Here is a 27,563-nt window from a genome sequence, read left to right as displayed (position 1 = left end):
GCATCAGAGAACCTTGGTGCACGACTTCTCGCAGGCGCAGCCATTCTTCCAAGCATCGCAGCCGAGGAATCAATTCTCACGCCACTTCCTGCAGCCACAGGGCACCTCCCCTTGCAGGCTGCCTTTAAGTAGCGCTAGCCACTCCCAATATCGGGGCCCCCTGCTGATGCATGCAGCCAGCGCAGGTAGCGCTGGCTGCATGCAGCTATCATTGAAATCATCAGACGGCACGAATGTTACATGTTGCCTGCATCGCAACCAATGGACGCTGGTTAATCGTGCACCGCGATCCCAGCACCTATTTTCGGGGGTTATCCAATACAACCCCCATAGTGTCTTTAACATCCTCCGAATGTCCCAAAGCATTTTACCTTAGCTAATGAAGAACTTTTTGAAGTGTAGTCAGTGTTGTAATGTAGGGAAACATGACAGCCAATTTGCACACAGCAAGGTCCCACAAAAAGTACCGAGATACAATCTTATGGTGAGAAGGATTAAATGTTGGTGTTGAGAGAGACTTGGGTGTCCTCGTACAAGAAACACAAAAAGTTAGCATGCAGGTACAGCAGGCAATTAGGAAAGCAAATGGCATGTTGGCCTTTATTGAAAAGGGGGTTGGAGTACAAGAGTAAGGAAGTCTTACTGCAGTTGTACAGGGCATTGGTGAGACCTCACCTGGAGTACTGCGTACAGTTTTGGTCTCCATATCTAAAAAGGGATATACTTGCCTTAGAGGCGATGCAACAAAGGTTCACTAGATTAATTCCTGGGACGAGAGGGTTGTCCTATGAAGAGAGGTTGAGTAGAATGGGCCTATACTCTCTGGAGTTTAGAAGAATGAGAGGTGATCTCATTGAAGCATATAAGATTCTGAGGGATTGCTGAGAGATTGTTTCCCTTGGCTAGAGAGTCTAGAACTAGGGGGCATAATTGCAGGATATGGGGTTGGCCATTCAGGACTGAGATGAGGAGAATTTCTTCACGCAGAGGGTTGTGAATCTTTGGAATTCTCTGCCCCAGAGGGCTGTGGATGCTCAGTCGTTGAGTATATTCAAGGCTGAGATGGATAGATGTTTGGACTCTAGGGGAATCAAGGGATTTGGGGATAGGGCAGGAAAGTGGAACTGAGGTCGAAGATCAGCCATGATCTGATTGAATGGCGGAGCAGGCTCGAGGGTCGTATGGCTTACTCCTGCTCCTTTTTCTTATCTAATCATAACTAAGGAGGGGAAAAAAAAGAGGGTAAAATAAATAAAAGGCATTCTCACTATATTCACCATGGAAAATAGTGCAAAAATATTTTAATATGTAATGAAAACAAATCAAGAGGTATCAAGGAAGGATGAACATTGCATATAAAGTTTCTATAGTGGCAGGTATATAGTATTACAAATACTATCTCCATGAGACCTGTATCTTTCAGTTCCAGTAATGTGTAATATTTTTACCTCATCCGTTAAGCAATATATTGGAGTAAATTTGCTGTATTATCGTAACGGGCAAACTGCTGTCATGTTCAGATTGTTGTGGGACCACGGTAAGCTAGAAACCACGTTCCAGATTATGTAAGATCTGCTAGCTCATTAAATTTACTGGAAGTAAAAAATTTTAAATAGATAGCACAAGTGCCATAAACTACAAAATATTCACAATGCTGTGTAATCAGAATTTCAGGCAAAGATGTATCTTGGGTTTTCTCTCTCTCTCCTACTGTTTAATGAGTGACTGCTAATTTACAAGGTCCTCAATATTTAATTTCCATTAAATTAATTTTTTTGCTTAAAATTGACAATACATTCAAATATAACACCCAAAATAAACAATTGCAGTTCTACATGTTGCCAGTATATTACAAAGTTTCACTATTTTGGGGGCGGGAGAAAGAGAGATGACAAAGGGAAAAGAGAAGGAAAAAATAAAATGGAAATATTAGGACCTCCTTACCTGAGCCTGGAGGAGCTTCAGTTGTCTATCCTGTTCCATTAGAATCTCGTAAGCATCAACAGGCAATCCCATTGTTCCATTTCCTTCTCGGTCATGCCCCAGTCTGCCCAAGGGAAAGTGTAAACATGCAGCAGGTCCTGTGCACATTTTACATTGATTTGGCGATGGTGTGTGGGGGCCTCCAGGTGACTTTATCAAGCTGCTGTTTGGAGGTGAAGTGCTTCCGACTTGTCCAGGTAAACTATGGTTTATTGGACTATTATTCACACACAAAGTACTACAGTGAGAATTTGGTAAATAACCTAGAGTTTGTTGGCAAGGTGCAGGGCTACAGTCATGACAATTAGGTGAGTGGACCCCTTTAGAGCCATATGTTGGAACATTTCCTTGCCAATTAGCATTCAATGAAGGTCCACAGCAAGGTCCATGATGTTGGCAACAGTTACAGTAGCTAGTTGGATACAGTGTGTGAAAATGTGGTGGAAGCCCCAGTAGCTGCATTTCAGAAGGAGGATGAGGTGGGAAGCTAGAATTGTGCTGCAATGAATGCCTATTGGATTTGTTGGGAGAAGGTGGTCCTTGTGGTTGTCTTGTGTTGGACATGCATTGCCAGCCTTTGGGAGAAACCCCTCCTTTACCCAAAACAACGTTTTTTATTGGACCTACTATATCTGTGGGCATACCCAACTCAGGTTGGTCCATGGAAGTATCAGGTGAAGGCCCACTTGGTGGAGTAGAGGAGGATGATGAAGATGATCCAGAACTCTTCCTCACTAAATGGCCACCTTTCCGATGTTGCTGTGCTGGTCTCTCTTTATGAGACTTAACAGATGCTGCTGATTCATTTGAAAGAATCAGATTTTGTTTTAAAGGAGGAGGTATAACTTGGGATGTCACTCCATGCTGCCCATTTTCAGAATATTGTTTTGTTGAGTTAAAAATTCCAGATGTTTTTGCTGTCTGTTGCGGCTTTATTAGTAAAGACTTATTTTGTTGTAGTCTTGTTGGAGTATGCTTTGACTCTATAAAACTTCCATCAAATACAAGTGATAGCTCAGGTACAGAAGGATAGATTCTTGGAAACTAAGTTAACACAAAGGAAGATTATATTGATAATTTGTATATGAACTCTAGAAGTTAAGACATTCAACGCAGAAAACAACTTCCAAGATGAAAACTAAGCTTACGATCCTTTGGTTATTTTAATCTACATAGAGTATGCTAAGCCCCGTAACATACTGACATTTAAAAATCATTACTTCTCAGATCATAAGGCACTATAGCACTTCACTTTAAGCCATGCGGCTCAATCACGGAGGCCTGTTTTGCACGACACCTAATGCTAAGGTGTTTTTAAAAAACTGTTGAAAATGTGTCAACTGTATGTATTAGACATGTTTCTGTCTATTGGTCTATGGCCAAACCAATTTAGCAATAATACTGTGGAGGATGAATTCTTGGGAGTGTGTACGAGATGTTTTTTTAGACCAGTACCTTGAGGAGCCAACCAAGGAATAGGCTATCTTAGATTGGGTATTGTGCAATGAGAAGGAGTTAATTAATAATCTTGTTGTGCGGGGTCTTTTAGGGAAGAGTGACCATAACAGGTGATAGAATTCTTCATTAAGATGGAAAGTGAAGTAGTCCAATCCGAAATAAGGCTCCTAAATCTAAACAAAGGAAACTACGAAGGTATGAGGAGTGAGCTGGCTATGATAGATTGGGAAGCTTCATTAAAAAGGTATGACAGTGAATAGGCAATGGCTAACATTTAAGGAATGAATGCATGAATTGCAACAATTATACATCCCTTTCTGGCACAAAAACACAAAAGGAAAAGCAACCCAGCCATGGCTAACAAAATAAATTAAGGATAGTATTAGATCCAAAGGAGGAGTCATATAAAGTTGCCAGAAAAAGTAGCAAACCTCAGGATTGGGAGCAGTTTAGAATTCAGCAAAAAAGGACCAAGAGATTGATGAAGAGGGGAAAAAATAGAGTATGAGAGTAAACTTGCAAGGAACATAAAAGTGGACTGTAAAAGCTTCTACAAGTATATAAAGAGAAAAAGATTAGTGAAGACAAATGTAGGTCCCTTACAGACAGAACCGGGAGAATTTATAATGGGGGAACAAGGAAATGGCAGAGCAATTAAACAAATACTTTAGTTCTGGCTTCACGGATGAGGACACAAATAACTTCCCAGAAATGCTAGGGAACCAAGGAACTAGTGAGAAGGAGGAATTAAAGGAAATTAGTATTAGTAAAAAAAATATTGCTGGAGAAATTAATGGGACTGAAAGCCGATAAATCCCCAAGGCCTGATAATCTGCATCCCAGAGTACTAAAAGAGGTAGCCATGGAAATAGTGGATGCATTAGTTGTCATCTTCCAAAGTTCTATAGATTATGGAACAGTTCCTGCAGATTGGAGGGTGGCAAATGTAACCCCACTATTTAAAAAAGGAGGGAGAAAACAGGGAACTACAGACTGGTTTGCCCAACATCAGCAGTAGGGAAAATGCTAGAGTCTATTATAAAGGATGTGATAACAGGACGCTTAGAAAATACCAACGGGATTAGACAAAGTCAACATGGATTTATGAAAGGGAAATCATGTTTGACAAACCTACTGGAGTTTTGTGAGGATGTAACTGGTAGAATAGATGGGGGAGAATCAGTAGACGTGGTTTATTTGGATTTACAGAAAGCCTTTGATAAAGTCCCACATAAGAGGTTAGTGTGCAAAATTAAAGCACTCGGGATTGGGAGTAATATACTGGCATGGATTGAAAATTGGTTAACAGACAGGAAACAGAGAGTAGGAATAAATGTTTCTTTTTTGGGGTGGCAGGCGGTGACTAGTGGGGTACCGCAGAGATCAGTGCTTGGGCCCCGGTTATTCACAATATGTATCAATGATTTGGATGAGGGAACCAAATGTAATATTTCCAAGTTTGCTGACGACACAAAACTAGATGGGATTGTGAGTTGTGAGGGGGATGCAAAGAGGCTTCAAGGCGATTTAGACAAGTTGAGTGAGTGGGCAAATACATGGCAGATGCAATATAATGTGGATAAATGTGAAGTTATCCACTTCGGAAGGAAAAACAGAAAAGCAGAGTATTATTTAAGTGGTGATAGATTGGGAAATGTTGATGTACAAAAGGGACTTGGGTGTCCTTGTACACCAGTCACTGAAAGCAAACATGCAGGTGCAGCAAGCAGTTAGGAAGGCAAATGGTAACTTGGCCTTCATTGCAAGAGGATTTGAGTACAGGAGCAAGGATGTCTTACTGTAGTTATACAGGGCCTTGGTGAGACCACACCTGGAGTATTGTGTGCAGTTTTGGTTTCCTTACCTAAGAAAGGATATACTTGTCATAGAGGGAGTGCAGCAAAGGCTCACCAGACTGATTCCTGGGATGGCAGGACTGTCGTATGAGGAGAGATTGGGTCGACTCGGCCTGTATTCACTAGAGTTTAGATGAATGAGAGGGGATCTCATTGAAACATAAAATTCTGACAGGGCTAGACAGACTGGATGCAGGGAGGATGATTCCCCTGGCTGGGGGGGGGGGGTTCCAGAATGAGGGGTCACCGTCTCAGGATACAGGGTAGGACATTTAGGACTGAGATGAGGAGAAATTTCTTCACTCAGAGGGTGGTGGAACCTGTGGAATTCTCTACCACAGAAGGCTGTGGAGGCCAAGTCACTAAATATATTTAAGAAGGAGCTAGATAGATTTCTAGACACAAAAGGCATCAAGGGGTATGGGAAGAGAGCAGGAATATGGTATTGAGGTAGAGGATCACCTATCGCCATATTGAATGGCGAAGCCGACTCAAAAGGCCAAATGGCCTACTCCTGCTCCTATTTTCTATGTTTCTATGTCTCAAAAATATCCCCATACACTTCTGCCTTGTATACATATTTATATTCTTGGGCCATATACCTAAATGGTCGAAGACTATAGGCTAAAAAGGTCTTGCAACAAGTGTGCTGCTATTTAAATTTTATGTGACCACAAGCGTCGGATGGCAAGCTCAGAGTTGCTATAGTCCTTTAATAGGAACAAGTTCCCGAGAGAAAAGAGAACAATTCCAGTAATAAGGGGTGTTGCTAGTAAGTTGTGTTTGGGATAAGACATGGACAACTGGAGCTTGCTTGTTTGTCTTTGGGACTCAAGAAGAGTTACCCCATATTTTTCTTCAATTGGTCACAGGCTCGTTTTGCCCTTTAAGAGTTAGCTACAGGGTGGGTGAACAATGTGCAAAGTTTTGCCATTGACTGGATTGGGTGGGTTAGTGGTCTTTTCGCATATGTTTGTATCTTTTAAAACGGGACTACCTAAACCTCATCAAATTCTCCTCCAAATACTTGTATTTAAAATGTTCCATGTTATCACTTTTTAAAAATACACTTTAAATAGTATTTAACAGCACTACTTTAAACATATAGTAACTAATTAACCTTTTGGCCAACAGGATGTGGACTTGGTGTTGGTCTTGGAGAAAGGTCCTCTTCCTCCACACCAGAGTCATTGTCACCAATAGGAATCTTGTTCAAAAGCAATCCACACTGAAGACTGCAAAAGAAAGTTTAAAAATTGAATAAATCTGATGTGTACAATAGTGTGGAAGATTTCTACTGGTACACCTCCCTAAAACAGGGATTCACACCAAGCTTAGCCCTGAACTCTAACTCACCATACTGCTTCTAGTCCAATAACTTTTTTAATTTAATTCCTAAAAAAAAATGTTTGAATCTCATACTTTTAAATTATACCTGCAGTTTTGGCAGAAACTATAATACATACACTGAAAAATTGCACGCCGAACACAGCCTAAGAAAAAAACGTAGTGCTCAGCTTTGACCAGGAATGCCTCCTATCTTCTGAAAGTTCTTTACCAATTCAAACTATTCATCTGCATACATAAATGGCCACATTTTCCTAGACCCCCTCCATGTCTGGTCATTTCGGAAGACATCTAGCACCTTGGTGTTGACAAACTCTCGATTTCTGTGGGTCAGGGAAAGAGGCTTCGAAAAATCACGACAGACATGAAAAGGACAGGCTGCAAGAGGAGAACCTCGGCCCTGGTCAGGGTGAATTTGTGTTCTTATGTTAAGTAAAAGGCCTACCGAAGTGGGCTAGTGAAAGTGTAATGTGGATGATCCTTCTCAGCCTCCTCTGGAAGACCCCACCATCACAGAGGTCAGTCTTCAGCCAATTCGATTTACTCCACGTGATCAAGAAACATCTGAGTGCACTGGACATAGCAAAGGCTACGGCTCCCGACAACACCCCGGCTGTAGTGCTGAAGGCTTGTGCTCCAGAACTAGCTGCACCTCTAGCCGAGCTGTTCCAGTATAGCTACAGCACTGGCATCTACCTAACTATGTGGAAAATTGCCCAGGTATGTCCAGTCAACAAAAAGCAGAACAAATCCAACCCAGCCAATTACCGTCTTATCAGCCTACCCTCAATCCTCAGCAAAGTGTTGGAAGGAGTCATCAACAGTTGCTATCAAGTGACACTTACTCACCAATAACCTGCTCACTAATGGTCAGTTTGGGTTCCGTCAAGACCACTTGGCTCCAGACCTCTTTACAGCCTTGGTCCAAATATGGAAAAAAGAGCCGAATTCCAAGATGAGGTGAGAGTGATCAAGGCAGCATTCGACCAAGTGTGGCACCAAGGAGCCCTAGTAAAACTGATGTCAATGGGAATCAGGGGGAAAACTCTCCAGTGGCTGGAGTGATATCATCACAAAGGAAGATGATTGTTGAAAGCCAATCATCTCAGCCCCAAGGCATCACTGTAGGAGTTTCTCAGGGCAGCATCCCAATTATTTCAGCTGCTTTATCAATGACCTTTCCTCCATCAGGTCAGAAGTGAGGCTGTTCGCTGATGATTGCACAGTGTTCAATTCCATTAGCAATTCCTCAGATAATGAAGTAGTCCATGCCAGCATGCAGGAAGATCTGGACAACATCCAGGTTTGGGCTGATAAGTGGCAAGTAAAATTTGCACCACACAAGTGCCAGGCAATGACCATGTCCAATAAGAGAGTCTAACCACCTCCTCTTGACATTCAATGGCATTACAATCACCAAATTCCCCACCATCAACATCCTGGGGGTCACCATTGACCAGAACCTCAACTGGACAAGCCACATAAATGCAGTGGCTGCTACAGCAGGTCAGATGCTGGGTATTCTGCGGCAAGTGGCTCACCTCCTAACCCCCACAAAGCCTTTCCGCCAGACAACACACTAGTCAGGAGTGTGATGGAATACTCTCCACTTGCCTGGATGGGTGCAGCTGCAACACTCAAGAAGCTCAACACCATCCAGCACAAAGCGTTCCACTTGATTGGCAGCCCATTTACTGGCTTAAACATCCACTCCCTCCACTAATCAGCGTACCATGGCTGCAGTGTGTGCTAGCTACAGGATGCACTGCAACAACTCGCCAAGGCTTCTTCTACAGCACCTCCCAAACCCACGACTTCTATCACCTAGAGGGACAAGGGCAGCAAACGCACGGGAACACCATTACCACCAAGTCACACACCATCCCGACTCGGACATAAAATCGCCATTCCTTCATAGTCGCTGAGTCAAAACCCTGGAAGTCCCTATCTATCGCCACTGTGGGAGTACCTTCACCATATGGACTACGGTGGTTCAAGAAGGCAGCTCACCATCACCACCTTCTCAAGGACAACTAGGGATGAGCAATAAATGCTGGCCTTGCAAGCGACACCCATATCCCAAGAATGAATTAAAAAATATATATTTATATAATAGTACGAAAACAGAAGTCACTGATTGTACCAAATGTCTCCCATCATAGTTCGTGTTTTGTATGTTTTCCTTACTATGGAATAAAGCCGATTACAAATCAAACTGAACGTTGTCAGCTTTGTGTTAACTCGATCCACCTTTGGAGTCACTGATGGAATGCATGTATCTAGACCACAGAGGAGCTTCGTTGATATATTCTCGGACCCCTCTACTGTGCTAGATAAAGGTCAGAGAGTCAACTTCCATAAGAAGCAAATGACTGGACCATTTAAGGGAGCAGATGGCACTACTAAACCCAAGTAGCTATCTGAGAGACCCAAATTCATAACAGTGCCCAACCAGTAAAGACACTGCACCGGGTTTAAAAAAAAACCAAATGCACAACAGAACACAAAGGATTGAGAGTTAGATTGGTAGATAAGCATTTATTGTAGAGAAGCAGGATATTAATAGGAAAGATTGCAGGCCCACACCCTTTTTGTTAATATGAACAAAACAACAGGAAATGGCCTTCCAAATTGCAGCCTAAACTCCATCTGAAGTGTACTATGTTGAACAATACTTACGAAGTGTCCACAATGTTGCTAACCACCTCCTTAAAGAAATCGCTCTCTGGATTTTTATTTTCATCACTTAGCTCAAATTCAATTGGTGGTTTTCCTGAAGACTCGGTGTTCTTTTTAAAAAAAGAGAAAAAACTGTTCACTGCTCAGTTAAATTTGACTCAAAAAAATTAGAGTTAATTCTATCTGTACAGTTCAACATCATTAGCAATTCACCATTTTGTGAGTCCTTTATACAATTATGAATAATTACTTGCATTTATATACTATCTTTAACAATAAAAACACCACAAAGCACTTCAGAGATGTGATGAAAAATGGGTTCCAAGCCAAAAAAAGATTAAGAGGGGTGACTAAAAATGTTGAAGAGGTGGATTTTAAGGAGGGTCTTTAAAAGGAGGAGTAAGGAGCGAGTTGAGGGGGAAGACGTAGGCGAGATCTAGACAGCTGAAGGTGCGGCTGAGAGCGGATGGAGGCTGACAAGGTTATAGAAGTCGAAGTCAGTAGTCCTTTTGATGCAGAAGATATGAAGTAGGAAGATCATCAAACAGGGCACCAAAGGTTGTAAACCATCTGAGTCACTAGCTAAGGAGAGGGATGGAGTTGGTTACGAGCTTAAGATGATGGCTTCAGTCTTCCCAGTGTCCAGCTGGAGAAAGTTACAGCTAGTCCAGAACTGGATCTTGGACAAACAGCTTGACAGCATAGAGGCCTTGGTGGTAGAGCTGGGTGTCATCTGTGTATACAGGGATGCCAACTCCATGTCTGTGGATGATGCTGCTATGAGGCTGCATGTAAGTGAGGACAAAGGAGGGGGCCAAGGATGAACTCTAGGGAATCTCTGGAGGTGACAGTGTGGGGTTGGGAAGAGAAGCCTTTGTTAGAGATACTCTGGATACAATTGGATAACTAAGTGTGGAACCAAGCAAAAGAAATGCTATGGACTGGGCGCATTAACACATGGCCTACGGAGCCCATGCCCATGGTCTTCAGTCAAATAAGGGTCCCCTGCTCGGGCATGTTCAACAGGCAGTCCATTTGTTACAACCAGAGGAACTCAGCCTCCCCAACCCCCATTGGACCTGCCATTGGAACAAGAAGCCTGTGAGTTCCAACGCAGAGAGCAGCAGCCCAGGGCCCCAAGAATTTTTAATTTGTCTCTGCCCATGGAGTGGACAATGGAGGAGAGATGGAAAGTAAAACTGAGCAGTGTGTAAAACAGGAAGCCAATCTGATCGTGTCAGTTTCCCCACCAGTGAGTTAGTTTAAAATGGTACTTGCTAAGCATATTAGGCAGCAAACTATTATTACCAAATTGGCTTTTTAGTTTTTAAACACTTACAGAAATTTAGAGAGTGGAATACTTTCTTTGAATAGACCCATGTACTTACCATATAAAGATTTAAAACTTCAGTACTAGTAAGCAGCTGGAAATCTAGTTTCTGGTGCTCACTGCAAGGACGGCACTCATAGAATTCAGGCTGCTTGTGTGTAAGTGAATAGAGAACTAGAAGAAAACTTTTCTGCTCAGTCAAGAAAACTCTTTAAAAAAAAAACCAACAGAAGTTATTACAAATGGAACAAATTTCTTCAATTATATAAAGACTGAAATACTTAAGCATGCCATAAAATTAATGAGGCAGCATATCCACACTGTTGAATAGCACAAAATATGCTTCTAATTAATATTTTACTTCCAAGTGAGGATTGTGTGTGAATTGGGAGGGAGCTTGGAGACAATATAGTGTTCCCATGATCCTTCTCTGTGGTAAAGGTTGCAGGCCAGGGAAATGCTGTCAAAGTAACCTTGGTGAGTTGTTGCAGTACATATTTCAGGCATTGTGTGCCTGTGGTAGAGTGAGAAGTTATCCAGTAGCAGGAGCAACAATCAATTGGACAGCCCTGCCCTGCCCTGGATACTGTTGAGCTTCTGGAGTGTTATTGCAGCTGTACTAATCCAGGCAGGTGGTGAGTATTCCATCATATGCTTGACTTATGCCTTGTAGATAGTGCAGACAGAGACTCTGAGGGACGGTTAAGAGGTTAACCATTCTTTGCAAACTATCCAGCGTTTGCCCAGCTCTTATAGCCAGTGTCCGTTGGGTTGGGCCAGTTCAGCTTTTGATCAACGGTGACCACCAGAATGTTGATGGTGGGGGGACTCCTAAGAAGAGGTTCCTGAGCCTTTCGGGATGGGGAGGTGCGCGCAGGGAAGGTTTGCAATCCCATCAGTAATACAGATTAAATTACACCTCTTTTGTCCATGTGAAACAAGTTCAGGATATCACTCTCAGTTTGTGAGATAAAATAGAGAGACTAGCAACCCAGAGGTCATGAGTTCAAATCCCACCATGGCAAGCTATGAAACTGAACTTGATAAATCTGATCATTTGTGGGCTAGCACCAGAAAAATGACGATGAAAGCAGTCAGATTGTTGTAAAAACTCAAGTGGTTCACAAATGTCCTCCAGGGAAGCAATGAGGCATAGAGTACAAAAGCAAAAGAAGTTATGCTAAATCTTTACAAATCATTAGTTAGGCCTCAGCTGGAGTATTGTTTCAATTCTGGGCATCACACTTTAGGAAAGATGTCAAGGCCTTGGAGGGGGTACAGAGGAGATTTACTAGAATGGGACCAGGGTGTGTGCCCTCAGTTATGTGGGGAGACTAGAGAAGCTGGTATTGTTCTCCTTAGAGCAGAGAAGGTGAAGGGTTTTGATAGAGTAAATAAGAAGAAACTATTTCCACTGACAGGAGAGTCAGTAACCAGAGGACACAGATTTAAGGTAACTGGCAAATGAGCCAGAGGGGAAATGAGGAGAATTTTTTTTTATATAAACAGACTAGTTGTTATGATCTGGAATGCACTGTCTGAAAGGGTGGTGGAAGCAGATTCAAAAGGGAATTGGACATAAAAACTTGAAAAGGAAACATTTACGGGGCGATGGGTGATGAGCAGGGGAGTGGGACTAATTGGATAGCTCTTTCAAAGAGCTGGCATAGGCATGATGGGCCGAATGGCCTCCTTCTGTGCTGTATGATTCTAACCTGCCATTCCTACCTAGTCTGAACTACATGACTTCAGTCCCATGCCACATAGCTGACTTTTAATACCCTCAAGCAAGCCACTCTAGTATAAAAACAATTGCTATAAATCAAGGAAAAAAGCCCACCACCACCTTGTTAGGGCAACTAGGGTTGGCAATAAATGCTACCTTGCTAGCACCACCCATGTTCCAAGAATGTAAAAGCAGCTTTGGAATGCTGGGCCATATGTTTTGCTTTTATTTTTTGATGTTCTAAAATTAGTGAATTCTATATGGGAAATGAAATTACTGTAATTTCTTAAGGTTTAAACAAATTTTAATTCTTTGCTTCTCCCAGAATTGCTGAAAACTAGCACCATGCTAAGTCCCCAAAGTACTCCCAAACAGCTCATTATATCCATGCACCGTTTTGTTAAAGGCGCTAATTTAACATTGAAACGTAAAGTTGTTAACTTTTAAAAAGCAAAATATAGTAGGAATTAAAGTCAGATATTGGACATATTTTACTTTGGCAGTAGTAGCCTGTAGTGCCAGAATATGTATTGAGCACAATCAAAAACAGCATTACATTATTTGATAGAAAAATGGAGAGTACTAGTATTTAATTTAACAGATAGGACATATTATGGACCAGTTATAATGAAAGTTTAATATACTTCTGTTACAGAATAGCTTTCTAAATTCAAAAATCAAAACTCACCTTTCTCGAATTGAAGAACTGAACAGATACCGCAAGCAGCAGGCCCAGACTTGCGGGCTATGCACATGGGTTGCACCACTCAACCAACTGGAATACCAAAAATGTGAAATAAAAGTTACAAAAGCAAGCTTTAAAAATATAATTTCTCTGTCACTGTTGCAAGTTTATATTAAAAATGCTGCGTCGTCACAACATGCCAAAAGGTATTGCACCTGTAGGGGCGCTATGAAAATGATATAACGTTATGTGATAGGGTCATCTAAAGAAAAAAAAAATTAGTAACCCACTTTTACAGCGTAGAGTACCTTAAAAAAAAATTGCAAGATGCCTGACCTCAGCAAGTAATGGAACAGCCCATTAAGGAATGATCAAAAAGGCTCCCGCAGCCAGCTGTAGAATGCAAAATGATGGTGGTCTGAACTGCTCAATTCACACTGAAGATTACCTCCCTACTAGCTGGTGATACAGAAATTGCAACTTTCACCCTACCCCGAAGCAAAAAAAAAAGCACAACCCGGTCCCCCCCACCCCGAAATAAACACCCTCCCTTGCCCCTTCCATCTAATCCGTCCTCTATCTCAGTCCCCATCCCATCCACGTCCCCTCTCTTCCCACCTCCTCCCTATCCGTCCCCCCTCTCTATCCTGCTCTCCCCTCCCAGTATCCTACTAGCCCATCTCCCACTTTGGTTCAATTATCTTGTCACCCTATAACCTTGCTTGAACTGAAAAGCATTTTGTGTTGGCTCCCCATATGTAATGCCACATAAGATCAACTAGTAATAAATAAAAGCTTAGGTGCCACTTCCAAGTGTTTAAATTCTCATCTGCTTTAGTAGAGTCTAATCTTAGTCAATATTAGAGAATTTCAGGAGCTCAACATTGCTTATCTGTCCTAACACAGCTTGGTGTTGTTTTGGATATAAATTAGAAACATAATGGATGTCTTACTGATGGGATTAATAATTTATAATCTTGTACTCCTTCGGTTAATAAACATTGCTGCTAGAATTTTGACTTTTACTTCCTGCTGAAATATTCATTACCATGGCATTGAAATTAACATGTCCTAACTTCATACTTCACACCATTGTCCCCTTGTTTTTAAAAAAATTTCCAGTTGAACTCAAAAAATTCTGTAATATTGGATACTTTATTATTTTATAAATATTGTACTTACATTCCTACTAGAGGCAAAGCGAGCACTTTTGGATCAGATTCAAGTATTAATAAAAGCTTGCGTGCCTGATCCATTGTAAGGTACCTGCAATTAAACAAATTTGTTTGTTATATTTTTACCACGTGTCAGTATAAAATAGACTTACAAAGCAGAAAGCATCATAACCATGTACTCGCCTTCTAAACTGAAGTCACAACATCTTCTCTTTTGATTGTATGAGTGCTAAAAATTGTAAGACTAGCCATGAAAGTGCATAGACTTGAAAATTATTTGTTGCAAACATGTAAAAGTTGAGGGATTCTGATGGGTGAAATAGTTATACAACGGGGGTGAACTTCCATGGAGTTCTCCCGATCTCCTGCCGTAACTTCAGCGGAATTCCCAAATAAATAACGCACTCAGACGTTTATGCCATTTCTTCAGGGATTCCACTTATTTGCCATGAAGGGATTGGAAGAACCCCTGTGGAAATCCCAGGTAATTGTTTCAACCAACAGAGGAGTTCCTAACTACAACTGCTTTTGTTAATACAGTAACCACCTATAAGAACAATGGCTAAGTGTAAATCCTTTATTGCAATGCTGTCATGTGAAAACACTTCATTTCTCCATTGTTTTACCGGGGAGGAGGGAGAGGAAAAGGAGAATATAGAACAAATCATTTCTAAAAGATTAACTGACGTGACCCAAGGGCACTTTCATACAATTACTTGCCGTAACATCCTCCAGTATTGGGTGCATCAGTTTGGTGGTTGTAGTCAAATCGTGAAAAATAAGGTAAAGCCGATTTAACAAAATTTGAATACAAATTAATAATGCCTTGGTTACAGCAACTTTGCTGCAAACAATTTACTCTTATTTAGTCAAATTAAATTACATTTTACCCTTCATTTTTATGAAACCCAATATTTTCTAATTCTGGGGAAGCAAAAATAAGAGTCATAACCTAAACCCCAGTATTAAAAGGACATTGTAGATGTACATCCAGTATGACCCATTCCTCCCACCCCCAAAACTATAAAATACAATTAAACAAGTCAGTTAAAAAATCTCCTATGTTGAAGGATATTGTTGCATATTTTTCAATATCAATTTTTGGGACTTGTTTTGCATTAGGAGGCCAGTCCTTGCAGTAGTTAGCACTATGTGCAAGGATAGCAGTATCCACTGCTCCACAGTGTCTATCGATTGGCTCCCAAGCCAGTTCCAAAAAACAGTTTCTGGGTTTCCTTATGGACTTGCTTATGGAGTCACAAGCATGAATATTATTGGCTGAATGTTTCATTAAACCTATCCACATATGCATGGTACAAATAGTTAACAATCTCAATTAACTACAATTACACAAAAATGGATGGATAGCCAGAGGATTGTACTAATGTATCTTTAGCATGGGTAGAATAAATTTACAACTTTTTGATCAATATTATATTAGAAATAATCACTTCACTTGCAGGGTAGTTTGCTGAATTGCAGTACAAAACCAACACAATGCCATACTCTGGGTAGGTTAAAATGGGAAGTTTAAACTCTTATGGTGTCACCATAAGACATGTTTAATGATTAATAGTACAAAAACAAAAGTTTTGAGGAGTTACCCATAATATCGATACAATTGCAGAACAAATTTGGGCACTGTGTTTAAATGTCCAGAAGGCATCATAAAAGATAACATTTCTAGAAACTTATTCCTACTATCTTTTCATGTCTAACTCACCCGAATTTGTATGTCCCCTGAACCTGAGCAATGTTTATTGGGCTAGTTAAATTTCTTGCCAAAGCTGTAGGGATTATGGGAACTGCATTGATTGGAGTGGCTTCAAAGGTGATTGCTACTGTAACAGCTGCCCAGTGAAGTTCAAGGGTCAGATTATCCACATTTTCAATGCAGGTAATGCATCCTCTCATCATGAGAAGTCTAGAAGAGTCAATGGTTTCCCTGCTACAGCAATAGTAGTGCAGCATCTGGTAAATTAAAAAGCACAGTTACTAACAGAAGTGCATATTGTCTTCTATATTATCATTCATACCAAGAAACAAGAGTATGTGTCCAAAGCCGCAAGTCTGTCTCATTCAAAATTCTTGGACAAGGATTGCCTCAGTTCCTAGGCTCACTACAATTCAGTGACTCCAGACTATAACGTGGGAATAAAAATGTTTATTCAAAAAGTGGAGGGAATTACCTTAAACGCAGCATTGAAATCCTCCTTCTGCCAGCAGCATCGTTGTGAAAACTGCAAGGCGGGGGGGGGCGGGAGGAGCCTGTTCTACTAACACGGGTCTGGGTCCAAGGAGATGGTCAGACCCATCATTTTCCAGTAGTCTGCCACACTTCTGCCCAGGAGGAGTGGGGCAGGATTTTACAGAAAACAATGGGATTCTGGAGGAAGCAACAGAATTGGAGGTAGTGGAAGTCGTCGTCTTGACTGATCAATTCATCAACAACCTGCTGGAAGACAGGATTTGACCTCAATGAAGCAATTTGCCCAGTTTGGGAGATCATAGCTTAGGCATGGTGGAGAGCGCACTGACAGGCCCTCTGGCATCTCAATGTGACATAGAATTCCCTCCAGATCTCCAGCAGCAGGGATATTATTGGTTGTTTCCAGGCACCTATTGATGTGATGGTTCAATTTTGTATTTGTTTTTGCAGGTTATATGCTAACTTTCTTGATTTACTCATATGCTCGAACGATTTAGTCTTGGGTTAGCAGAGCATTCATTCAGCATCCGGAGAACAGGTTGTTGAAAATATTTTTTTTTTTTTTTAAAAACCACTAGCTCAGTATTACCTAGCCCCAGTAGCAGACTCAAGAGTTAATAGACAGAAACAGCTTCACATAAGGAAATACATGCAGTTATATTATTCAAGAACTAAGCAATATATAGCTGATTTGACGGCTTACAACATGTGCCTCTGATAGCTAAGCAAACCACAATTCTCATTTGTTTTCTGCATGCAATGCACTCTCACTTCACAGCTGACAGAATCTTACCTCCTTCTTTTGCCAGCTCACACAGTTAAATAAAGGTGTGCACTTACAACAGCAAGAGACAAGTACAATTTTTATTTATTCTGCATAGACCATTATAAAGAAAGTAAACTTGAAAGTTACACATCACATTGCAAAAATCCTATAGCCGTAGCCAAATATAGTATGCTTAAAAAAAGGAAAGGCAATTCATATTGGATCAAAGACAAAATGAAACAATGACAAACGTAAAAAGCCTGCTAGTTTATTCTCACCGTTTTGAAATAAATTAGGCTACCAACACTTGTAGAAGCTTGCATTGCAAAGCTATATAGCTAGCTAATGCCAGATTAACAAAAGCAGGACAAAATTATATTAGATCACAGAGGGAGGAAGAGAGAGGGGAATGTTGAACTACTACAGGGAAAACCTACACCTGCATACACTTGAGTAACTACAATTCAATGTTGTGTTGTCATTCACATTAAATTACCTTAAACGCAGCATTGAAATCCTCTGACGTATGGACAATGGTGTCTCTGGAAACAGGTCCTTGAGTATCAACTATACAAGGAATGAGGAAATCTCCAGGAAGAAGAGCTGTAGGGATCTTGTCTGAACGCCCTGCAACTTCTCGCCCAGGATCAAGGCGATCTACAGTTAATGTAACACCTTCCTCATCTGTATTAAGTGAAACAAGTTATACTTACTCGACCAACTACACATTTTCACAAAATCCTATATTTTTATTTGAATAAAGTCACACCCAGAAAATAATCAAACATTTTTTGTTTAAACGTGGCATTTTATGAATGAAATAGATGTAATTCAATAACAATATTTTTGATTAAATTAATTCAAAGTTCAAATTGTTGGTGTGTTAAATCATGCTCATGTAAAGTAACATTTTTGACTCAGCAATGTGATACGGTGGACACAGGAAAAGGTGAATAAATAGGGAGGGGATGGTGGACAAAAGAAGAGAATAAAGTAAAAATAAAAGCTTTTAGGAGACTTTTTGATGTAAGGCAGGAGGTAACTAGGCAAAGTAAGTGGTTTATGGAAAGAATTACACAGGGCAGGGTTGCAGTAATAAATATCAGCTTCCAACAGTGCAGCACAAGTGAGGGATCCATAGAGTAAGGCTGATATGGCTGAAGCTCTGCTACAATTGGTAAAATCGGAGGGAGGGGCATGCACAACACCCAGGAAGGTAGAGTGGCATGGGACTTGGGTGGAGGATTGGAGGCGGTTACAGTAGTCGGGTTGGGATTAGGCTGTGGAGGGATCCATCAAAGAGGACAAGGATTTTGAATTTAATGTATTGGTGAACAAGTAGGACAGATGGTGGAATTTTGGCACTGGCTGCCATTTATGTAGGGATGCAGCTTGGACGGTTGACAGGGAGGCTGAAAAAGTAAGGTCTGGGAGGTATAAAAAGTATGGATAAGGTTTTTAGCGACAGGTTGAGATAAGGGAGGAGGATGAGGATATTGCAAAGGTGAAAGAGTCTCGTGATGGATGGGATACAGGATTTGAGTCTCAGCTCAGGCTTGAGCAGGACTGAGGTTGCGCATGGCCAAGTTCAGCCTGAGTGAGCAGTCGGGGAGGGGATCGAAATCTGAATTCTAGAACTCTCATGTTCTGCGAAATCAAAAAAATTCAAAGAAAAAAAGACAGACTTGCACTTTAATAGCACCTTTCACATCCTCCAATGTCCCAAAACCAATTTGCACACAGCAAGATCCAACAAACAGCAAAGGACTCAATGACCATTAGGAAGAATAAACAAAAATTTAAAATCTACAATCCTCAAAACTGATGGGACTTCAGTATGGGTACTGTAGTACGTTCATCAAGAACCATTTAAATAGTTGTGTTTCTGCCAAAAAAACGTGTTTAGGTTGAGGATTAAGTGCAGGGAAAAAACAATTGTTATGATTTGACTCGATAGATTTTAGATACTAAATATCAAACTTATCAATATCCATGCAGACTTGACATTTATTATCGAGCAAATCTCACGGTGAATCGGAAGTTTTAAGAACGTGAACACTATGCCAAGTAGTATCACAGCCACTGATTTATCAGCATTGGGGGCGCTCATTGGATCATTGCAGTTTTAAGGTGCCCCAGCGTCTAGGAGCACAGAGGGGTCCTATGGTTCTGGGAATACTGGAACACCACCTAGGATCTTTGATCACTAGGAGACTGGGATCATCAGGGAGGGAGGTCACTGGGTTGGGAGTGCAGGGTGTTACTCGGATGAGCACAGGAGTCAGATGCAGGTAGGGTGGGGGGAAAATGGGAAAAAAAGAGTCTTGGGGAAAGGTGGGGGTCCAGCTGAAATGAGATGGGGCAGTCTGGTGGAATTGGAGGTTGCTGGGATATGGTGATATTGCAGACAAGCAGTGTCCAGCAGCCTTACATGAGAGATGGCCTGAAAAATTGACATGAACTGCCAGGTTCCTTTTGATCTTCAGACCCAATCCCCTACTGTAGTCCTGCAAGTCAGGATCCTCCCCAACCCATGCACAAACCCTTTTGTGCCATCGGGAACCCCCATCATTTCCCCCCTAATCAGCCATACCCTGTCTTTATAATCTGCTTTGAAGAAATTGGTGCACTATTAGTGAGTTTGCCAATTTTCTATCAAACAAAACATCTCAAAATAAAAGTTCATTATTTTTAAAAACTGTAAAGCTGCCTAAACAGAGTCCTAAAAAAATGTTTTTCTTTTTAAAACTGTTGTGTTAACTGCATTTACACGATTCAAATTATAAAGCATCCCTTGTTGAAAGTTAAAAATTGGTTCAGAAGAGAAAATTTTTTTAAACTGATCTTTCAACCCTTGATGAAACAGAAATACATTCTTAATCATTTTTCTCAACAGTTAGAATGGGAAAAAGCACAGCCGCTGATAATTGCAGGTGTTGACTAACTGAGCACTTAGAATCATAGAATCGTACTGCACAGAATGAGGCCATTCAGCCCATCGTGCCTGTGCCGGCTCTCTTGAAAGAGCTATCCAATTAGTCCCAATCCCCTGCTCTTTCCCCACAGCCCTGCATTTTTTTCCTTTTCAAGTACATATCCAATTCCCTTTTGAAAGTTACTACTGAATCTGCTTCCACCATCACTTTGTAACAGAAACCTGCCTGGAATAAATTTGAGATTTGATTTTTGGAAAAAGCAGAGAAACTCACAAATTCTCACAAGCTGAGGAGACACATCCTTCTGCTTTAATTCAAACCTACTGCATGCTGGGAAATTCTACAAACTGCATGAACTCAATGTACAGATGTGGTTGTCAGCTCTGTCCAAAAGAGGTAAAAATATCCAGTCAAAGCACAGGCTTTTGAGACAGGCTGAGGCCTTGAAATTAAAAACTTTAATTAATGCATTAAAAGATGTAAAGGGAAATTCAAAGGGTTAATTTAATCATGTTAATGTGATTCTTAATTTTTTTTTGCTTAAAACCTTATTTTGGACATGAAGAATTTCAGTTACTGAGATCAAATGCCAGAGAAAAATTATTTTTAAAAAGAATTGAGAGAATTGATTGGTTTATCAACAGTGAAAAGTTGACATGTTGAGTTAGGGTTTTGCATGATAACATACGGTCTCCATTATAATTGCTAGCTAGTTTCAATGTTAAGCATTAACACAAGAATTGTGTCACTGGAAGTGAAGTTTGTGGACAGGAAGTGTACACCTTTTACAAGGGTTTTAAAATAACTAGTTCTTCTCCCATGAGCTTACACATCAAGAGCCAAGACCAAGTGTAGTTTACAGGTGAAGCAGTGTTCGATGGCAGAGGATAGTTGTACCAGGGCGCACAGACATAATTCACTCTCCATTTTAAAGTTACATATTCCATCCTTATCTTTGTATTTCTATTAGAAATTTCTATGTCCACATTCCATAATGTAAACTGCCTATATATACTTATCACATTGTAACTGCACCCTCCAGCCAGTGGCAGCACTGCAGTACCACCACAGGGGATGGTGTAATGATTTTTTTAATATTCGTTCATGGGATGTGGGCGTTGCTGGCAAGGCCGGCGACAATTACAGTCCGACAGGTTTTACATGGGCAGTTTCCATTATAAATGTGGATATAGGAATTTATAATGTGAAAAAAGTTGACCGGAAGTGGGTACATGCACAAGATTTTTAATATATTTTGAAAATATTAAACATTTAATATTTGCAGTTAAAATAGGACTAATGAATATTTGTAATATTCTTTCAATAAGCAACACTTTGTATAGGAATGCCACTAGAGACTTCAGAGAATTACAATATGATCCACACCCTAAACAGGAAAATTGCACTATATTTTTAATAAGGTCTTAATGGACTTACCATCATCTACTACAACTGACCCAAGCAGAAAACAGAAGAATTTTTTGTTTTCGCTCTGTTTGGCATGGCGATGGACTAGGCGCAAGGTCTTCTCTACTACCAGCAACTTTGGGTTTCTGTGGAGTTGTATGTAGTTACTACACAGTGAAGAGTACAACGGCAAAAACAAACTTCTCTTCAAAAAGAAAAAAAATTAGAGATTTTATGCATGCTATAGAAATCTTTACTTTAAAAAAAACAAATAGCAAAGGATAATGTGTGAACAGCATCTCTAAGCAAAAATAAAGAAGCCTTGTTGGAAAAAGGTAGAGTTGTCTGCAAGGAAACATTTTCTACCTAATATATTTATGATTTTCTATATTAAATCACAATTTGAGCACCCCCTTGCAAACCATTTGGATAAATGCATAATATACTGTGGTACTGAGCCATACGGACCAAGAAGATCCCAAGTTTAATTACCAGCCTATGCTGAGTTTGCTTCCTTCAGCAAGCTGTTATGACCTCAGCATCCATCCCTGGGCTAGGGAAGGAGAAAACAAAAAGGAGAGAAAAATAAACAGCCCCGGTTCATGTTCCTGATTGCTATCTAGTATCCTCTGTTGAAAAGAGCTTGTGTATACGGATATCAGGTGAGAACAGGACTGTTTTTGATTGCAATGCCCTTCCATGGTTTGAATAGCCTTTGATGCTGACTATCTACACCCACATGTGAAGTACGGTCACTTGGCTGAGGTACTAGAGGATTGTCCCAGAAAAAGTCAGAAGCTGAAGGAGTTGAGGATAAAAGAGCCGAAAAAAAGTGTAACTCAGATTGGAATTTGAATCAAAAGTCTTTCATTTTTCAGAAAACTAGTATCGTTTGACATTATTTAGTCAAAATAAACAAGATAACAATGCTTCATCACAAACAGTGAAACAAAATACCTGGACTTATTAGTCAATCATAAATAGCATATTTATCACAGCATACAGCATTGAATAAGAAAAGGATCTTTCCACAAATTATGCAAAATCTACCCATCATCAACTCTACCCCATCTATTCGATCACTCAAGGGAAAGGAATCCAAGATCTCTCTCTGACATCAGAAAATTGGGCAAAACTCCATAATATCTATACGTACACCTCCATTATTTAACCCTTACCTGTTACATTGCAAAGTTGAGATTTACATGATGCATGCAGCGCAGGAATCATGATGCTCAAAGTATTTGATTATTTCTATTTAAACATATCCATATCACCCTCCCATTCCCAGATATGTATCCAGTTCCTAAATTGCCTTACAGCTTACTTGGCATAATCGAGGTAACTATTATAGTCTAAATAAAACAAAAAAAACTTTGCCAATGAAATTGATACAATTTAAAAATATTAATTGAAAAGTGAAACTATTTTAACAATAGTAGATAAATCCCTCAAGACATGTCTGGTTAATGTCAAGAAACCAAATGGAGATGCTGGGTTATATAAAAAGAGGGAATCAAAGGAGGTTATCCTACTACTGTATAGAATTTTGGAAAAGATGCAGTGAAGAGCTACTAGAATATTTAGGGGACTACAGAAGTAAACATGGGAGGATAAACTCAGAACTGGACTCTTCTGAGGGAGGTTATGTTGAATACATTCAAATTAATATGGCTCAGGATGTAGAAATCAGTCAGGGATATTTGCTTTGCTACAGTAGAGCAGAACAAGAGGGTCACATGTATAAGCTGAAAAGGGGTAAACTCAGGTACAACATATTCCACCAAAAGGGCGGTCAATTTGGAATAGTTTACCGAGGGAGATTGTACGGGCACGGTCAAATTGGACTAGTATCTTGAAGAGAAACACATATCATTGCTTACAACTGCCAAGACAGCAGTAAGGTGGACTAGATGAACCCACACCACAACACTGGCATCTACCCGACAATGTGGAAAATTGCCCAGGTATGTCCTGTCCACAAAAAGCAGGACAAATCCAATCTGGCCAATTACCGCCCCATCAGTCTACTCTCAATCATCAGCAAAGTGTAAACAATTTTACAACACCAAGTTATAGTCCAACAAATTTATTTTAAATTCCACAAGCTTTCGGAGGCTTCCTCCTTCGTCAGGTGAACGGTGTGGACGGAAGCCTCCGAAAGCTTGTGGAATTTAAAATAGATTTGTTGGACTATAACTTGGTGTTGTAAAATTGTTTACAATTGTCAACCCCAGTCCATCACCGGCATCTCCACATCATCAGCAAAGTGATGGAAGGTGTCGTCGACAGAGCTATCAAGCGACACTTACTCACCAATAACCTGCTCACCAATACTCAGTTTGGGTTCCGCCAGGACCACTTGGCTCCTGACCTCATTACAGCCTTAGTCCAAACATGGACAAAAGAGCTGAATTCCAGAGGTGAGGTGAGAGCAACTGCCCTTGACATCAAGGTAGCATTTGACCGAGTGGGGCACCAAGGAGCCCTAGTAAAATTGAAGTCAATGGGAATCAGGGGGAAAACACTCCAGTGGCTGGAGTCGTACCTAGCACAAAGGAAGGTGGTAGTGGTTGTTGGAGGCCAATCATCTCAGCCCCAGGACATTGCTGCAGGAGTTCCTCAGAGCAATGTCCTAGGCCCAAACATCTTCAGCTGCTTCATCAATGACCTTCCCTCCATCATAAGGTCAGAAATGGGGATGTTCGCTGATGATTGAACAGTGTTCAGTTCCATTTGCAACCCCTCAGATAATGAAGCAGTCCGTGCCCGCATGCAGCAAGACCTGGACAACATCCAGGCTTGCGCTGATAAGTGGCAAGTAACATTCGCGCCAGACAAGTGTCAGGCAATGACCATCTCCAACAAGAGAGAGTTTAACCACCTCCCCTTGACATTCAACGGCATTACCATCGCTGAATCCCCCACCATCAACATCCTGGGGGTCACCATTGACCAGAAACTTAACTGGACCAGCCACATAAATACTGTGGCTACAAGAGCAGGTCAGAGGCTCGGGATTCTGTAGCAAGTGACTCACCTCCTCACGCCCCAAAGCCTTTCCACCATCTATAAGGCACAAGTCAGGAGTGTGATGAAATACTCTCCACTTGCCTGGATGAGAGCAGCTCCAACAACACTCAAGAAGCTCGACACCATCCAGGACAAAGCAGCCTGCGTGATTGGCACCCCATCCACCACCCTAAACATTCACTCCCTCCACCACCAGCGCACAGTGGCTGCAGTGTGTACCATCTACAGGATGCACTACAGCAACTCGCCAAGGCTTCTTCGACAGCACCTCCCAAACCCACGACCTCTACCACCTAGAAGGACAAGGGCAGCAGGCACATGGGAACACCACCTGCATGTTCCCCTCCAAGTCACACACCATCCTGATTTGGAAATATATCACCGTTCCTTAATTGTCGCTGGGTCAAAATCCTGGAACTCCCTACCTAATAGCACTGTGGGAGAACCTTCACCACATGGACTGCAGCGGTTCAAGGCGGCGGCTCACCACCACCTTCTCAAGGGCAATTAGGGATGGGCAATAAATGCTGGCCTTGCCAGCGACACCCACATCCCATGAACGAATTTTAAAAATTGTCCACAACCCCAAATAGTCCCTTCATCAGAGTCAGCAACTTGTGGGTAATTTCTCCAATTTAGCACTGTGGATTCACTGCTCAAGGTATGATATCTACATTGGTGAGACCAAAAGCAGATTAGCTGACCACTTTGCTGAGCAACTCTGTTCTTTCTGCAAGCTCCATCCTGACCTTTCTTTGACTCACCACTTCAATTTCTTCTTCCGATTCTCACTCTGACCTCCCAATCTTTTGCCGTTCCAACTAAACACAAGCTTCCAGACCAGTCTACAGTATCTTCTGCTTTTATTTCATTGCCCTGCTTAGCTATTTTCATTGACTTCTGTTCTTTTAACTGTTTAACTGAGTTAATCACAACTAGTTTTCAGGTAAGACACAAAAAGATGCTGGAAATCGAACAAAAAGCAGAAATTGCTGGGATCCACAGGTTTTGATGTTATACCCTTTTTTTCTGGAGTATGAAATTTCTAATCGGTGAGCTACAAATATTTACTGCGAATAACTTCCATAAAAATGGTAATGCAGAACCCAATTAACTATCTCTTTCTGGAAATGATAACTCATTTTAAAAAGAAACCAAAACTAACATCACAGAAGTTTAAACCATCTTTGTTTTAACATTTCAGACAAACAGTTGCAAATATGGCAATGCTACGTAAATTCAAACCTTATTAGTACCAATTATCAGTCCATTATTGAGCTTCACAATTTTTAATTCCTAAAAAAAATTGCTAAAAATAAGCCCAACATAAGGGGAAAATAGAAACTGCAAATCTTACCTATAATATGCAAGTTGTAGGCTTATTGCATCACCAAGTGGTGTTGGATCCCATAATGCCAACTTTGTCTTGGGAAAGCTGAAAGGCATTATTCCATGTTCCAGAGGCCTGTAAAGACCATAATTATAACCTTTCAGAAAATATGCATCACAAAAACAAGTTGTCAAATCATCTGTAGCAGCTCTTTATAAATTTATATAATTTACCTTTGGGCCCACTGGCTTTCAGCAGTATTATATGAAAACTCCATTAAATGAGAAGGTTTTTCAAGCTTACTTCAATACTCATTCCTGAAATCAAGCAATAACTTAAATGTTGCATGTTTTATTAAATTTCATTGTTAAATCTTCATCAAACCGAAAATGTTGCACAAATGATATACACTAAGTGGCATTCTAATTGTTAACTAATACCAACTTTTCAAAAGCTAAGCAGCAACTAAGAACATTAAAGTAGTGACCAATTTTGATGAAGCGCAGATACCTGAAATATCATAACCCTTCTTTTCTCTTTACAGATTTTTTTTTGTCTCAATTATGCTGGTGCCATCCTTTAGAACTGTCCACTCCACTTCCCTTCCCTTCCCTTCCCTTCCCTTTCCCCATAACCTTTTATATTCTTCCTCTTCAAATGCTTATACAAATCCCTTTTTAAATGATTATAGTTCATCTCTCAAAGCTTTTCACAGAAGGTTAACAGAACATCGTAGTGTTCCATGTTCTATTGAGGCGGTGTGTAAAAAATTCCTTCTGCTTCATTCTTCCAGTGATAATGGGCTTGATATTACCAGGGCTGCAGGGGGTCGGGGGGAGGCCGATTGGGCAATGCGCCCGGTGAAATCAGTCTGCCCCCCGCCCGATCGCAGCCCAATTGCATCCACTTACCTGGTCTTCCAGGTTCCCTGCTGCTGAGCTGCGCGTCGGGCGGACTGCGCATGCACAGTAAGCTCTGTCAGTGGAAGAGCTCTATTTAAAGGGGCAGTCCTCCACTGACTGATGCTGCAAGAAATAGGAAAAATAACAGCATGGAGCAGCCCAGGGGGAAGGCTGCTCCCAGGTTTAATGATGCCTCACTCCAGGTATCATTGGATGGGGTGAGGAGGAGGGGGAGGACAGAGATCTTCCCCCCGGTAGGCGGGAGGATGCTGCCTGCATCTGCCACCAAGGCCTGGCCCAAGGTGGCAGAGGAGGTCACCTGCACCACCAACATATCACGCACCTGCATACAGTGCAGGAGGCGCTTCAATGACCTAAGTAGGTCAGCCAAAGTGAGTACACTTACTCATTCCCCTACACTCCGTCTGCCACATCACCACCCCCACCCCACACCTCCTTCAGCACTGCCAACACTACTCTGTCACATCACCCCTCACACCCACTCAAAGCTCATCCTCATCTTACCTGCACTTACTCATCTTGCCAGTACTCATCCCGCCACTACCACTCAACCCAATCCTCATACAATCTCATGGCTCTATCTCATACTCACCCTCTCATGCATCCTCACTCAACCTGCTACTACCTGTTCTGCAGCCACAGGGCAAGCATCACATATGTGCAGTAGGCAGTGTAAGGCAAACGTGTTGTGAGCATGAAGGGGATGCACAAGGGTGTTTG

At 41.2% G+C, this 27,563-nt stretch overlaps 1 protein-coding gene across 1 annotated transcript in view; it reads right to left on the bottom strand.

Annotated features, from left to right (window-relative positions):
* stil (STIL centriolar assembly protein) overlaps window positions 1-26,235 on the bottom strand; it is a 49,771-nt gene extending 23,536 nt beyond the window's left edge. Inside the window, 12 exon segments of the mRNA XM_067990259.1 lie at window positions 1,945-3,027; window positions 6,418-6,532; window positions 9,324-9,433; window positions 10,712-10,862; window positions 13,068-13,154; window positions 14,247-14,330; window positions 15,963-16,210; window positions 17,711-17,898; window positions 21,588-21,703; window positions 25,948-26,055; window positions 26,154-26,208; window positions 26,211-26,235. Coding sequence (XP_067846360.1) covers window positions 1,945-3,027; window positions 6,418-6,532; window positions 9,324-9,433; window positions 10,712-10,862; window positions 13,068-13,154; window positions 14,247-14,330; window positions 15,963-16,210; window positions 17,711-17,898; window positions 21,588-21,703; window positions 25,948-26,055; window positions 26,154-26,208; window positions 26,211-26,235 — 2,370 coding nt within the window.
* Window positions 26,236-27,563: the final 1,328 nt, after the last annotated feature.

Source organism: Heptranchias perlo, chromosome 9 (assembly GCF_035084215.1).
Source record: "Heptranchias perlo isolate sHepPer1 chromosome 9, sHepPer1.hap1, whole genome shotgun sequence".
NCBI lineage: Eukaryota > Metazoa > Chordata > Chondrichthyes > Hexanchiformes > Hexanchidae > Heptranchias > Heptranchias perlo.
The sequence above is the reverse complement of the archived record's forward strand: the minus strand, read 5'-3'. Positions and strand labels throughout refer to the sequence as shown.